Source organism: Mytilus californianus, unplaced genomic scaffold, assembly GCF_021869535.1.
Source record: "Mytilus californianus isolate M0D057914Y unplaced genomic scaffold, xbMytCali1.0.p SCAF_12, whole genome shotgun sequence".
Taxonomy (NCBI): domain Eukaryota; kingdom Metazoa; phylum Mollusca; class Bivalvia; order Mytilida; family Mytilidae; genus Mytilus; species Mytilus californianus.
In genome coordinates this window covers 42989881-43007120 of record NW_026262604.1, presented here as the reverse complement: position 1 = coordinate 43007120, position 17240 = coordinate 42989881, and the positions used below count along the sequence as shown (strand labels likewise).

The 17240-nt window shown below is 32.1% G+C and overlaps 1 protein-coding gene across 1 annotated transcript; it reads right to left on the bottom strand.

Moving 5' to 3' along the window:
- Window positions 1-11768: 11768 nt before the first annotated feature.
- On the bottom strand, window positions 11769-16120 carry LOC127722444 (vitelline membrane outer layer protein 1 homolog). Its single transcript, XM_052229305.1, has 3 exons — window positions 16026-16120; window positions 14737-14925; window positions 11769-12089 (listed from the first exon to the last, which is right to left on the bottom strand). Exons 1-3 carry the CDS (start codon window positions 16029-16031, stop codon window positions 11844-11846), a joined length of 441 nt encoding a protein of 146 aa, XP_052085265.1. The 5' UTR covers window positions 16032-16120; the 3' UTR covers window positions 11769-11843.
- Window positions 16121-17240: the final 1120 nt, after the last annotated feature.

The following is a 17240-nucleotide window of genomic DNA, read 5'->3' as shown; positions in this document are numbered from 1 at the left end:
TGCTAATAAGACATCTATCAACCGTGAAGAACATTAAAGACAGACCGTTCTCTCACAACAAAAAAAACATAACAATTCATAAACCTTAAACCAGGCATTTGCTTGGTGTAATTAAAACATACATTATGGTTTAAAGGAGAAAAAGAAAAAAACACGCATTTTATGTGCATCTTATATTTCAAACTTGTATATACTGGTAAAGCAAATATGTACAGGAAAAAGAACATGTCAAACAACGCAAAAAAAAAGATCAGAACACCATAAAAAATTAAGATTAAGCAACACGAAACCTACCAGTAACAGGGGTAATCTAAGGTGCTCCGAAGGGTAAGCAGATCCTGCTCTACCTGTGTCAACATGTTAGTACAATCCCGTGATCATGTTATGAGGAATAGTAAATCAAAGGTTGAATTTAAGTAAGACTATTAATTACCATACGTGGATTCAGTTTATTTTCAACGAAAAATATCATATGTTGCGACTGCCTTGAAGTTTCGAAATGAAATACACTCGTTATATGTAAGCACGGAAAATTTGAAAGGTATTGTACTTGGCTACCTGTATATCTTATTACATCAGATGCATATGAAGTTTTCTGCTAGACAGTTTACAGTTGTAAATAGATATCCTGAACTATTATCAGCCAAAATAGTTCTGGAGAAGTAAACGGTTAGTCCGTCTGTGCGTTCGTCCGTCCATGTGTCCGAAACAAATAGATGTTTCCGGATGACTACTTGAGTATCCCGGTATTGATCAGAATGAATCGTAAAAAGTTAGAAGATATAGGGGAGGAGATTAATTGTTAACAAGCATGAAAGCTGTGAAAATCTGTTCATAATCGATCTAAAGGTGCATTAGTATCTATGGGAGACATCAAAATAATACAAATGTGCTGGAATTGAAGACCAAGATTTCAGTGACTGCAAGTACTATCAGATAAGTCCTTTATGTCTTTTGTGTTTTTTTTATAGCTTTTTATCATTTGTTCTTATATAAAAAATGAAAACAACACGTTATAAATGTTATACGTCAGAAGCGCTTTTCTTGATTTACCTTCATCAGGAACGCTTACAGCCGAATATTTGAAAGCCAAGAATGTATAAGGACCGAAAACGTCGAAGAACTATAAACCAAAAAGGACCTTAAAAAATAGCCTAATCCATCTAAGGCCAACTTTGCCCGAGGGAGTTGAAACCTTAATTTTTCTACAATTTCAAAATTTATAAGCGGGCAATTTCGAAAATATGTTATAAATCATGCCAGTACCAGAGTACTGACTACTGAACTGATGGTACCATCGGGGACTGATAGTCCACCAGCAGAGGTATCGACTCAGTGCTGTAAAAAATGAAAACAACACGTTATAAATTTCATGCGTACGAAGTGCTTTTCTTGATTTACCTTCATCAGGAACGCTTAAAGCCGAATATTTTAAAGCCAAGGATGTATAAGGACCGAAAACGTCGAAGATCTATAAACCAAAAAGGACCTTTAAAAATAGCCTAATCCATCTAAGGCTAACTTTGCCCGAGGGAGTTGAAACCTTAATTTTTTTACAATTTCAAAATTTATAAGCGGGCAATTTAGAAAATATGTTAAAAATCATACCAGTACCAGAGTACTGACTTCTGAGCTAATGATACCTTCGGGGACTAATAGTCCACCAGCAGAGGTATCGACTCAGTCTTATGTTGCACTGTTACACCAGTGGTCAAGGTTATGGGCAGGGTTTGTTACCTACAAACATGTTTAACCCCGCCACATTCAGTATGTGCCAGTCTCAAGTCAGGAGACTGTATTTTGTTGCTGTATATTATATTTGTCTTTCGTTTATTGTTTTGTACATAAATCAGGCACTTAGGTTTTCTCGTCTGAATTGTTTTATATTTGTCATTTCGGGGCCTTTCATAACTTACTCTGTGGTAAGGGTTCTGCTCATTGTTGAGGGCCGAACTGTGACGTATAGTTGTCAATGTTTTCTTTGTCATGTGGGTTCTTGTGGAGAGTTTGTCCCATTAACAATCATACCACAAGTTCTTATGTCTATGTTTACATTTTGTACATTATTAGCCACAACAAAGTGACTCTTTATGCCATGTATTTTAAAAGTCATGTAGAAATCACGAATACATTTTCTAAATTTGAATATTGTGCATCAAATTAACGGCGATGGTGATGTGGAAGGGTTAGTCCTATAACATAAGCCTTCATATGTTCATATCGTTTGCTTTCGACGTTTTTTATCGGATATTTTTTTACTATCAATCCCGAACCACCAAGTCTTATCGGAAGTAGCTATTTTCTCGTAGCATTTTTAAAATTTATTACCCACTGCAAAAACTATTACAAGTAATAGCAGCAACCTGAAAATGAATGAAAATAATCTCTTACCGCATTTATATTGCAAACTTATGTTCCTAATCCATCCTTTTTTTATCTTCATTTGACAAACATTTTTCATCTCGCCTTTTTACTTTAAAAAATGTGGCGATTCTATAATCTAAAGAATACGTAAATAAAACGAATTTGACGGTAATATTTAAAGTATGTTTTGTACCAGTCACAATTTTGTTGTTTTCACTCAAGATTATTATTTTGTTGGCCTGAGTGAATTTTTTTTTTAGAGAAAAAAGGTTTTATGGTTTTCCAAAAATCGCATGATTTTGCACCACCGGAGCAATCTTTCTAAGAAATAATTTTTTATTGATCTTCTTTTAAAATTATTGACCAGATTTCGTTGTTTTCTAAATTTTTCCCAAGTTATTCCATTTCTTTGTTTTGTGTAACTTGAATATAACATACGTTTACGTAAAAATCACTATTCATGCATGGAAGTGGATTTTTTCTTGGGTATCTTATTTTCAAAGATGCATGTTTATCTTCTATATTTATGAAATTCTTTCATAATTCGTATAAATTTCATTTATTTCATGTGCAGTTTTTTTGTCAAATGTTTCAGATATTTTAACTTTTTGTATGTCACTGTTAAAATATTCTATATCAAAATTTCTGTAACTTTTGTATATTTTTTATACTTTTTTCAGGTACATTCAAAGCGATTTAACCTTTTCTAATAAAAACAAAACGTACATGTCCTCAATTCAAATATTGAATAACTTCTGTTTTTACCCGTTATACAATATCATTCATGCATACAGTTGTTTCCAGCATTGTCCTGTATCTTCATAGGACTGATACTCTATTTTCCACCTGTCTTGGACAAACTGATTATTATACTGATAATTCCTGTTATTATCAGGACGACAGAAAATTCATTTCCATTATCATCGTACCCACTCAGGCCTTCTTAGGAATACAGTGATTTCAACTTAATATAAAGAAATATTTGATGTTTGGATAGCTCACTTATACGTGAATAAATCAAAAGTAAATCCTATTACCATTCGTAATCATCCAAACCGCATAAAAAGGAATTTGTTTTCCAAGGAGTATTCTAAAATATACACAACTGATTATTCATTCGGAAAGACTGCGGAACTTCTCGCAGTGGCGGATCCAGAAATTTTCATAAGTGGGGGCCCACTGACTGCCTAAGAGGGGGTCCGCTTCGGTCATGCTTCAGTGATTCTCTATATAATCAACCAAATTTTTCCCCGAAAAGGGGGGTGGGCCGGGCCCCCTGCCCCCCCCCCCCTTCCCCCCCTCCCCTTCTAAATCCGCCTTTGTCTTGTACGTTATCAGCTTGACAATGTGATAGGAGGAGGGAACAGTTAAAAAAGTATTTCAAAATAGGATATACCTCGACCATCTGATAAGGTAAAACATTTTTTAATATTTAAGACGATTATCTATAATATTCATGACAGAAATAAGCTTAAGATTGTTGAAAACATTGTCAAATGACCATTCAAAGTTCCCACAAAAATTCGTTGCGAACTTGCTACGAGAAAATAGCTACTTCCGATAAGACTTCGTGGGTCGGCATTGATAGTAAAAAAATATATATACGATAAAAAACGTCGAAAGCAAACGATATGAACCTACGAATACTTATGTTATAGGACTAGTGGAAGGGTAAGAAAGTTCCAGCTCCACAACTTGCAGCAGCTATTGAGTGACAACCAAGCCGTTAGCTTGGAACTTGTATCTTATTGAATACTTTCTGTAATTTTAAGTGTTTTATATCGTTTCATGTGTTTTTTCCATTTATTGAGACAGAATTGGGACTGATAAATAAAAAGTTAAGAGAAAACAAAAAGCCTGGGCTCACCTCATCATTGTTTTTCGTATAGTATTGGCCCATTATTCTTTATTCTGTAAACCCCATCCATACCCTCTTTTTTGCCTTTAAAGTGATGTTGGGTAAATCGCACAGACATTTTGATTGTGTTTAAATTTTTTTACGAAAATCGGTTTGCCATGACGTGTAATTGCCTAGTAAGTTGACTTACATCTTCCCGCATTAAACGATGTGTATAATTTTATCCATGTATAAACTAGTACAAAAAGAACAATTTACTTAATCTAAAAAGCCTATAAAAAGGGCAATTCCGAATTTTGATCCCTGTTGCCATTTGGAAAAACCCACACTAAATATTAGATGGTAAAACGGAAAATTCCTTAATTTCTTCAATAATGATTTATTCTTATGGTTGGGAAAACTTTCGATATATCTTAAATAATTATCCTTCGCAATTGCGGCAACGGGCATGGTTATTCTGAGCTGTCTTTCACAAAAATGTTTCTTCAGATATTCCAGCATGCTTTGTCCCTGAATAAAAAGAATGTAACTTTCAAAAGCGAACAGTAATTCTTTAAGAAGCAAAAATTATTTGGAAGGCATCTCAATCATCGACGTTTATCCAGGAACGTTTTCAAATAACAAAAGATATTATTTTATGATTACATTTCATTACATTTACACCCCACTTCTATTGTTATACTTCATAGTTTCTATTTCTGAAACAAGTGTAAATTGAATAGATCTATTGTTACGAATAACAAAGGATTTTGATCACAGGGTGTGACGAGCGGGGTTTCTGGAAACCCCTGCGTCTACATCCCGCAAACAAAGTCCATTGTTATTCGTAACAATAGAAATTGATTACATGTATTTTTTAAATAGCATGAACATAAGAAATTACTAATAGTGTTCACTACAAATTGTTTCAAGATATTAAAAAAACACGTTTTAGGAAATTCCAATAGCGAAAAAAAATTAAGCATCTGTTTTGAATACAAAAATAATTCTTTAAATACTCCTTTGCTTGAAGGTGATTTTTTTATCCCAGTCATATGTCTCTATTCTAAAGCATTGTTCTTTAAAAAAAATGGGGATTCTAACTCCAAGGACCCCCCCCCCCCCCCCCCCCCCCTACAGGTGAGTACTTTGGGTTATAATATTGCCTTTATCTTAAGTCTCTTCTACCAAATCCAACGCTTGCCACAAAATGTCGTCCGTCTTATACCCGTCCATATTGACAACTGCATACAAGGAGCATGATGTATATGTTTTGTTTGTAATAAGAATACACGAAACGGTCAACCTTTTAGCACATGGATTTAACGGGAATATGCAAAACAACTTTGACATTTGTAAAATATACTCACTTGTCAAAGTTTGAACGAAGATAACCAAAGAAAGGTCACTAGTGGGGTTTCATGTAATAAAAAAAATTCTTATAAATCAGTGTTTGATATTGTCAATAAATATGCTATCGGTTTTTTTTTTCATTTAATAATCAATGTAAACAAATCTAGGGTTCAAAATGGGGTGTAAGTTAGTTATACACCTCGGGATACGGTGTGTCTGGATAAGAAACCCCGTCGGCCGGAGGTGTATAACTATTACGTAAGTTTCATTAAAATCCATAATTTTGATTTGCTGACAAAAATCACGAGGCACTACCATGTCATATTCTATTTCCGTGTAATATACAACAGATATGACTGCACGTGCTATCCGTGACAATGAATGGATAGAAAAACAAACGAAAAACTTGATATAACTCTTAAGTACAAGTCTTTGTAAGAATCAGGCAATTCAGACGAATTTCAAAATATGGCCGAAAAACCTGCTGACCTAACTATTCTATTTTGAATTTACCCTCAACCTGAGTTAGAAATTGTAGGTCTTTCGTTTCTGCTAGTCTGGTAATTCGCGATATCTCGATATAACTTTTGGTTAGAATGATTGTAAATAACGGAGTAAGCTCCCCTTGATTGATGATTTCTAGTGCATTGCAACCAAATTATATCTTTTAATACCTGAACACGAGAATGAAAGGAATGTTATCATGCACCAATATACATATTGAACTTTAACTAATGTTTACTTGAGTGGGTGTAGATTGGCACTAAATGTCATAGTTTCAGTATACAAATGTAATTATACACAGTGAATGCTTCTATTTATACTTCAATAGGGTTATGAAAGCGTATATGTTGCGCACATATTCAGTATAAAGCGCTTCCGCTTGTATAAATATAGCAACATTGCAAACTTATTATATTAAAAATTTCACTATTCGATGTAAAATCATTACTACATGTTATATATCAAAAGAAACAATAACGGTTATTTCACAATTCAATCTAAAAAAGATAATTACAATCAAATATTTGATTTACATTAAACATCACAGATATAGAGAATCGTACCTTCCAATTTCCAAAGTACATTTCAAACTTAATATTCATTACATATCTTGAAACGTATCATCAAAATGCATTCTTTAACTGGTTTGTTTATTTCAAAACATAATCGAGTCTTCAGCATACTTAAAATGTGTTCAATAGTACTACAACAAGCCTGAATTCTGAAATCAATTGATGATGCAGGGACTCTAAAAATGTCTACCAACATTTTCCTAATTCATACATACAATTATAATGATCTTTATTTCATTTAGTTGTTGGTACAACTGGAAAAATATGAAATAAGTTTTTGAAAATACCTTCGGTTTTTTGGGATATTTGTTCCTACACTAGATATAGATTCGGTTGCAATTTCAAAAGTTATTTCCCTTTTTAAATGCATTCTTTATAAAGATAGATTATACATGATTGAATAACTTTCTGTACATGATAGAGGAATGAGGTCATTTGAGTTCGAATTATATTTGATGTTCTACAGTCCTTTCAGAGAAAATGTTTACAATTATTTGCTTACAAAAACATCAACCGATGTTACCCTTTCATGTATTTATATTAGATGAATTTTGCTATTTTGTTAGGTTCTTTTGGTCATATATCTCTGCACATGCATCTTTGTATTTATTTGTACAGCCTTGGCTTCAGAATATTGGATTCACGGGTTCCTGATGAAGTTAATTTTAAAAAATCCATGCTTATAATTGTGTGTGACCTTGAAGAGTATTCAACAAAGGATAATTAGTAATCGAGGGGCTGGGTGGAAAAACATCCTGTTGTAGCTTTTGTAGTATATAAACAAGACCAATATAGTGTTAACATCGATATGTCAAATAAAAGAAAAAACACGGGGATAAAACTTAGTTTCGTGATCTTTAACTATATCATTAGGTTTTACGTTAATCAACTGACTTGTTAGATGGACTCTTAAACCTACATTGACTTTGATTTTTATTTTGACTACTGAGCAAAACTATGGACACAAAATCCAGAGAAAAATATAAATATCAGGTCTGTTATATCCCTCCTATCTTGTACAGTTCAAGCTCCTTAGGCTTTTGTATTGTTTGTTGTTAACGTTTCCGCATGGGTTGTTCTCAAGACTTATGTCAAATTCTATATACATATGAAAACACGAACCAAACGTAACTTCAGTCATTTTATACATAGATTATTTTTCACTGTCACACATAATAAAATACCAAAAATATAAGTTTTTGCAAATAGAAATATAATTGCTGAGGAAGTAGTTTTAGTGCTCCAGGCCTTGTTGAGTTCAAGAAAGTGTGTATATGTACATATACCTTATAAAAAAATCCTGAAAAAAACAAATCTGGTTTATATCTAGATTACTATTATTAAACTGACAGTCGGTATCTATACTCAATATTACTCATATTCGTATCATCATTGTCGAATCTTAACCAGTGCTCAGTCAGTACTAAAGATGAAGACTCACTTTCTCATAATTTAGATTTGATAACTTGTCTATCTTTTATGCAGTTAAACAGAGTATATTTTCACAGTCAAATCATATACATACATGTAAGTGGACTTTGCAATGATTTAGTATTTTGTATAAGGTTATGTCTGTTTTTCTGCTCAAAGTCTACTAATGAAAATGTATCAGCCTGGAAGAAAGTTCTAACATACACAGACATCAAAACACACCAACAATGAACTAAACATTCCATAGACAGGATAGAGTTTGACGTCATTTTTGATATCAAAACCATTCTATGAAACAAACTACACATTTAAAAGCTATTGAAATATTTGTCGTTTTTTATTTTGTATTTTTTGGATTATTAAAAAAAAATAGGCAGCAGACGTTTAACAAAGTTTATAAGTTGGCCTAATTGTGCTATCTTGCTACTTTTAGTTTGCATACTGTTATTGTTTTGTTTCAAAATACAGGCAACAAAATTATTTTCATTTACCTATGTTTAAAGTAATTGCAAATAGCAGTTTCAAAACAATAATGATCATAGTTTTATGTTATCAATTTTATGTTTGTTTTTGCTTAATCGAATTATGACTATTTAACAGCGGTATACTACTGTTGCCTTCATAAACCAACGTTACTGGTAAAGATAGCCCTATTAATTCCCCATTAGGATCCCATTGTCAATATAAGTTTCCACTACAAATATTGAAAGACAGAGAAACACTATCGACCTTTTATTTTGTCCTTTAATATTCAATACTAAAAAGCTAAAGACCGACACCTAAACATAATAATATGGGGCATGTGTTACATATAAATGAGGACGCAGTCCATGTTACGAATTTTATTTTCATTGTATTATTGTCATTATACTTTTTGGTACAAACTGGCGAGGTAGTAGGACTTCCAAATGGAAGCGTCCGTCAACGGGACAAGGGTAATTCGAAAGCGCAACTGTTAGAAAAAAGTTAACGATTTTGATTTCATTAGTATATCGATTTTCATATTGATTTTTCTTATTGGTTTTTTTCTTATTGATTTTTTTTAATTGTCTTTGAAGACTTTGCCAGCTAGTTGTTAAAATTTGTTTAGGGGCCAGCAGAAGGACGCCTCCGGGTGCGGGAGTTTCTCGCTGCATTGAAGACCCATTGGTGACCTTCGGCTGTTGTCTGCTCTATGGGTGGGTTGTTGTCTCTTTGACACATTCCCCATTTCCATTCTCAATTTTATTGTAGTTTCATTCTATGTATAACATTTATTTGATTGTTTGTCACATACCTTATAAAGTTTTATGAAAGTACAATGTTGTATTGAATTGAAATGAATTTAATTTAATTTTTAATTCCAGAATACGGATGATATTACACACGCTTTCTTTGATTCGAACAACAACAGATGAGGCTGTTGCATTATTTTTATCCTGATCATTTAGCTTTCAAGCCGTGTAAACAGAGTATACTAATGCTTCGATTTCTGCTAGCCCTTCCGGAGCACCGGAAACCACCCCGGTTTTTTTGGTGGGCTTCTTTATGCTTAGTCTTATAGTTTTCTATGCTGTATGTGTACTGTTGTTTGTCTTTTCCTCGCTTTTCTTTTATTGTATAAGAAAGAAATATTTGCAATAAAACTGTGTTTCTCATATTTCTATGTTTGTGCAAGTAACTTCTCATATGAATAAACGGATATGTTTGATGAATGTCGATGTGAAAAACACACTGACGACATAAAAAATCAAAAGACATCGAAAGGGCAATATATGTTTTATCAAAAATAGACAGGCGTTTATACTTTATGTCAAGACACAAATAGCCCTGGTCTTCTAAAGTGGGGATTGCGTGTAGCAGAAACTTTTACGATCTGCCATTATTACCAAATAACCAAAAAAGAAAAAAAAGTAGCAAACAAAAATCTCCCACTCTCACTTGTATGACCGTCGCATAGAATTCCAAAATGAGCAAAACAAACAGACATAATACTAAAAAAAATAGGTTAAATGTCAAAAATTAGGGTACAGCAACATTATGCTATAATCTTAATTCACTATAAAATAATCACTTATATCTACAAGGAAAAACAAAATATCATAACGACACTCTATTGACAAAGCTTATAAGCAAAAATGAAAGACAAAAATATACAAAAACAATCAGTAAAGCACAATAGCGCAATGGCGGAATGTATAAATATCGAGCCACGCCAAAAGGATATTACCAACAATGGACTAAATAGTTGAGGTTTAAAATATACGAAGACAAATAAAAAGAAACCTATAACACGTAATTTTCAACGCCAGCACCTAGAAACTATACTTCAAGACCATCATGTATTATTTGTGAAGTTGATACGGAATATTTATAAACAAGGTCTTGGTATCGACCGATGAACTATTTGAGAAAAAGGACGAGACTTTTTTTGACATAACCTTTGTTTATCAACATTCTGCTCATACACTGGTGACGTTTTATTTTAATCTGACTAGCAGCTACAAGTTCTTGAATACCGAATGTGTTGGAAAGAACATCATCAATATATATATGAATATCAAATCATATGATCTGGCTTTTTTTATCTTCTTGTCTTTGACAAGTGTCTAAGTGTCTGATGGAACTCTGACTCATATAAAAATAAGAAAAGGTCGGCAAAGCCAGAGACATGAAAGATGATTTTATCTAATATTACCGAAATAAGGTTGTTTAGAATTTTTATCTTTTCTAAGTGGTGTCAGTCAAATCATGATAATATTAATTTATTTGCAAATTACACTCATATGGGTCAAGCAAAAACATGAATTATAACACAAAGTTAACACATCAAGAAACTCTAAAGATTGATTAATAAAGAGTAACTGCTGTCAAATATTTAGATGCAGGATTTAAGGTTGTTTTAGCTTGAAATGGGCTGGAGATTTGTATAAACAGCTTATATGTTACCGATTTTTTAATACAAATGATCTCTTAAAGTTTAGATCAGTTAAAAATGTTTCAATCTAGAAAACAATGGTATTCATAATCAAGTTTGTTACAAAATTTATATAACCTTTGGTCTCTGTGTAGATTTCTTATCAAAGGGACTAAGAAAACTATTATGCAGTCATTTAAGAGGTATTGCGAACATAAGATGGGTACGTTTTTGGAGATAGGTCAAAATAAATTATTTTACGTGTACGGGAAACCCAAAATATCACTTGGATAAAGGCATCTGCAAAGAATATTGCTATAAAGAATTAAACAAAAGTCATTTTATAAATTGCGTCAGTCCGTAGCGTTGATTTGTGGATTCATCCTCATCAGAAACGTTCGTTTTATAAGTCTGTAAATAAACTGTCACTAATATCAAAGAATATGTTAAGTAGAAGGTGTGGTAAAAAAGTGCGGATTGAAAAATGATGCCGCTACGATCAATATATTCCATTGCTTGATGGAGTGGGATTTAATAAACGGGTGTCAACATGACATCAGAATCAAACTTTGTAAACAATGTTTGGTGCAAAATATAACTGTTTTGCTTATGGTGTTGAAAAAAGACAACGACAGAATTAGGAAAAAACTAAATTTCTGCGTCTAAAAACATTCAGAACAACAGCAAACAGAAATTGAAAATAAAATATACACTACATTTTGCTACATAAAACAGAAATGGAATTTATAAAATGTAAAGATTGCTCTTCTGTTTTAAGTTGAATAATTAAAAATCTTTTTACGTTCTGAATTTCCCTAGTTGACTAAACTCAAAAACACCAAAAGTGTTTAATCGCTGTACATGTTACTATAGTGACGGTAACTCTTTATTCACAACAGAAGAATTTAACATCATTTAGTGCAGTATCGTCGATTTGCTTTCCTTGGTAAGCATCTATTTTAGTCTTTATACCACATATGGCACTGTTCGCTGGACAAGCGTCACTCCATTCGCCGTAAGAGCCATACATGCCATAACCAGGAGGATAGCTAAGATCAAAGTCATAACATTCATTTTTGAAATATCTGCATCTGAATCTGACATAATTGGCACCTGTACTATCTTTTGTAGCCTACCAAACAAAAGAAAATAAACATGTTCTGAGTTCATTCCACTTAGCATTAATTTAAGAAATCGGTGAGGGCCATTTGCAACTAACCGTTACTTAAAAGGTGATATAGTTGGCATTGCCATTCCCTTTTATTTAGTTTCGAAACCTTTAAAACGTGTATATCAGTGCATGAGTCACGGTTTGTGATTTGTATAATTAGGTACAAGAATAAAGCTTGGATGGAGAGTTGTCTAATTGGCACTCATACTACATCTTCTTATATCTATTGATAAGCGAAAAATACAGAAGATTTAAGGATAATAAATTAATATGAACCTCAATAGAATAGGCAAACGTCTAAGGCCTATTTACATGGAGTTGCAAATCTAGTTTATGCATTTTCAATAAATCATAAAATTGTATCCTATAAATTATCAATGTGTAGAAAATTAAACTCACACTAATTTGCTCTGTGTCATAACACGTGTACACATATAAAAATAAGATGTGGTATGATTGCCAATAGGACAACTCACCACCAGAACCCAATTGACATAGAAGGAAACAAATATATGTCACCGGACGGCCATCTACAATGAGCAACTCATACCGCATATTATGTACATGAGCCAGTCAAATATTTGATCGTCAGGCCATCGACACTGAAGCTATATATGAAATATCGATGAGGAAACTTATCTTTCTTATTCAATCAGCGCGCCTGCATATGAAGTATATATCTCCCAGATGCTACAATCAAACAGTTAAAAAGGCAAAATTAAGTACAAAGAAGAAGAGCATTAAGGACCCAAAAATCTGATAGGTTTTCCAAATACAGCTAAAGTAATCTATCCATGGGATACCATCCACGCCTTCTTCCCTTTTTTGAATCATTTTGACAAGGTTTTAGGCCTTATCGTATTTTTCAAAAGATGGAAATGGGTCTTTTATGCAGAAACTTAAATAAAAGGATAGATCACACGAACACTGATAAATCTTTGTAAAGGAGGCAGAAGAAAAAAAAACTGCTTAAGTTGGATAATACGGAAATCGGAGAACATTTTGTTAGTGAATTATTTATATTCTATCACTGTAAACCAATTTATTTTTCGGCAATTTATTTTCGCAAATATTAGTTTCTTTACAGTATGCGTAAATATCAATTCGGCATAGAAACATATGATACAGATTTACAAGCACACGAAACGAGTTTCTAGAATAATCTTCCTTTGGTACGATCCAGTCCAAGAATCTCGAAAGTTATCAATATAAACAATTTGAATTTATCAAAAAACTAATGATTTTCTACCCCAGGAAAGTATTATCTTAGCTGTATTTGGCAAAACCTTTCGAAATTTGTGATCCTCAATGCTTTTCAGCTTCGTACTTAATTTCGCCTTTTTAACCTTTTTGATTCGAGCGTCATTGGTGAGTTTGTTGTAGATAAAACGCGCGTCTGGCATAAAAATGCTAATCCTGGTATCTATAATGAGTTAATTTAGGTGAAATGAAAACCCAAAAAGGTCTAAACAGAACAGTAGAATCGTCAAATGTCAATTTTGCTTCAAGCAGTTGCGGTATTAGTTTTAGTACCATTACGTAACATTAGTTTTAGTACAATTACATAACAATAGTTTTAGAACAATTACATAACATTAGTTTTAGTTCAATTACATAACACCAGTATTAGTACAATTACATAACATTAGTTTCAGTAAAACTACATAACAATACTTTTAGTACAATTACTTAACATAATATTTAGTACAATTACATAACATTAGTTTAAGTACATTTGCTTAACATTAGTTTTAGTACAATTGCATAACTTATAATTAGGAATTATACAGTCAAAATGTATCATCGATACCATGCCAATAACAAAATTACTGGTCACTGAGCTCATGGAACATTGAATAGAACAATAATAATTATCTTAGAACTTAGCTTTGTATTGATCAGTTTCTCTAATTCTTACCCTGATGTTTTGTAGTTCAAGGTACTAAGGTAGCAAATTTATAAAAGTTACTTATTTTTCATTATGTAAAACGCATTCATGATATAAAATGTTACAGAAAAAAAACTCCCAATTAAAAACAAAGGCCATAAGCTACCTTTTACACTACAATTCTTAGTTTATTTGTTTAACAGAAACAAATGTAACAATTCAAAATCTAACACAGGTAGTTGTAAGCATATTCGACTTCACTTAGATTTGTTATTATATGAAAGACGCCACACTGTAATGATTATAGATCGAAATTGCTAGTAAGCTTAAGTGATCATAAAAACGATTCTTTTTAAATAGAAAATACGAACTATTGTTCCCCTGTAGCATTTCTGGAAATCAGAAACAGAAACATTATTATATAGATATGCAAGTACAAAGACAAACATAAGTACATTAATAACTCATCACCTAGCTTAGAATATTCAAATTTAAGTTCAATGCATATTTGCTATTGCAAATAATCTTTTCAAAAAGTATGTTCATGCAGAAGTTTTGTCATGGATTTTAATTAAACTTGCAAAGGAGACTTTAACAGAAAGAAAAGGTGGGTTGTTTTGCAAGTATTTTTAGTATATTATTAATAACAAAATTCGTTAAGATTTCTCAAAGCTTAAGGAGAGAACATATGTGTTACATCTATAGATCTAAGCAACTTACATTGTATTGTTCTACTTGTAGAGAAAATGCGGTAAGAAATGATTTTGCTGGACAAAGTGCTTCCCCTGTCCAATTGCCCCATATCTGCTGACCAGAACTTGCCGTGTCATTACAACGATCACTCCCTCTACTCCCACAGATAATTTGTATGGCATTCAGTTCTGACCTATCTTCATGTGGTCCTTCGATCTGTCAGTAAAATGCACACATTAAACGAACAATTACAAACATGTATAATATGATCTTCTGATTTGACGTACTGATACACATTCATATATTTGGGAACCTTGTATTTAGGTCGCTCTCTTTTGTCACTTGTAATGTTTCTTTTTTCCACTGCTGGTGGACTGGACTTGGTGTATTTTTAATTTAAAATGAGTTAAGACGCTTTGATATTGTTTTAGTAATCTCTTGGTTGTCGTTTAGTTTTCTGTTTTTTCTTTGTATACCAAATAACCTCATTTATTCATACAAATCCCAGAGTGTAATCTGTGGTACTGGTTTTGCACTTGAAATGTACTTTTAGTAATTAGATTTATAAAAATACTTATGTTGGTTGATTGTTTTCCTGTCTGTTGTGATATATTGAGTTTTTTTACTTCATATTTTAATAATTATAAATTTCCGTTGAATTGGTGAGAAATATGTTTGCAAATATCATCCATCAAATTATAGTTGTTTACCCTCGTTATCCTTTTTTTATTATTATTATTGAACGAGAATAAGGTATGTGAGTATGTTCTGATGTAGATCTGGGGAAAGCCCCTGAATCAATGTGGAGAATGACTAGTTAATTGGCATAATTGTAGTGGACACTACATGTACTTTATGATAAAACACAGCATTTTTTAACACTGACTGAGCTTTTTAAATGTAAAAATATGCATTTAACGTTACTTCAATGATTTTCAATCAGGAGAATCTAAAAGTTAAAGACAATTTGATGTTAATTTAATCCAACATTTTCTACATAAGAAAATATCTGTATCAAGTCAGGAATATGACAGTTGTTTTCCATTTGTTTATTGTGTTTGAGCTGATTTTGAAATTTGATAAGGGATTTTCCGTTTTGAATTTTCCTTGGAGTTCTGTATTTTTGTTATTTCAGTTTTTATAGACGATTTAATGTTAATTTGGTTTACATTTACCGATTATATAGTAAACAAAATAGTTATTTTATTTTGACGATAAAGAATGCATTTTTTTATGATTTTTAGTATAAAGTAAAGTTAGTCAGCACGTGCAGTGGGTATCTGATTTTAGTAGTAAAGTAATCATAGTATACATACTTTCATTCTGTAACCAATAGCATAATGACCTTTTGTACAAAATTCTGCATTTGCCCAAGTACCAAAACCTCCACTATTTATTACAGACAATATCTTATTATAGCCTGGAATAGTCAAAAGTACCCTTCATCAAAATGGCTTGAAACTAAACAAAGAAAACAATTATTCGATATCTAGATGTCAACATACACTCTACACCAATTTAAACATGTTAAATGAGATATGGCCAAAATCAACAGAAACCCTCAAAGGTCTAACTCCCTCACTGAACGCTCAAAAAGGAAAGAAACAAAATACACAATTATAAAGATTGGACATAAGACAAGCACGCACACGGTTCCTGACTAGCAGCAGGATTATGAATATTTATATACATTTTTTCTCGTCAATAATATTTCAAACCTATCATTGAACATCCTTGCGTATTCAAAAAAATATAATTATATGTAAACAAGAAAAAATAACAAAATTTCCATAAAAAAGCTGATAAAAATCCTATGTACTTATAAAACGAATATTATGTATAAACAGCCTTTAACAAAGTAAAGCTTATTCTCCCTGAGTTGATTATCAGGTTTATTGCGGTAATTTTCAAAAAAAGTCTTCCGATGTTTATAAAGATTGCACTATCACAGCTTTAAATTTTTACTTGAAGGTTGCAATATTATGTCGTATTTCTTAACACGTCACAAATTGATTTATATTTAATTATGGATCATGATCAAAAGTGCAAGTTTTTTTTTTTTAAAATGTTGAGTATTCGTCAACAAAATGAACGATGACTTTCAGATACAGTTTAATTTGTTCGGTGGCTATCATCCGTTCATGCAACGTTTTACAAAAATTATTTTAACTTAGAGCAACACTGTATGAAAAGTGTCTTCTACAACAATGTAATGAATACAATTATATTGCAGTTTTATGTATTTATGTTTAATGATTGAATCATCGCTTACGTGTATTAGTAAGACGTTTCATCTTAAATTTCTAGCAGGTAATTGTTCATCTTTGAATTTTATCATTGTATAGATTGAAAAGAAAAGATATCGTGTATGAATTCATGACACAATTCAACTACACACAAGAAAGCAAACCCAAAGAAAGAAAAAAGCCTTGAACATTGCGTAAAAATTTAACCTCCCTGCAAGTTTAAACCCCGTGAGTTTGTATGAGACATTTACAACAACTAGCTCGTTAAATACATGTTTGAAGTGA

What these genes read in the sequence shown, in the direction of transcription:
- LOC127722444 (XM_052229305.1), bottom strand. An exon ending in TACAAGTAGAACAATACAAT is followed by an intron (nt 12,090 to 14,736) that starts GTAAGTTGCTTA and finishes TTTGTTTGGTAG; the next exon opens with GCTACAAAAGATAGTACAGG.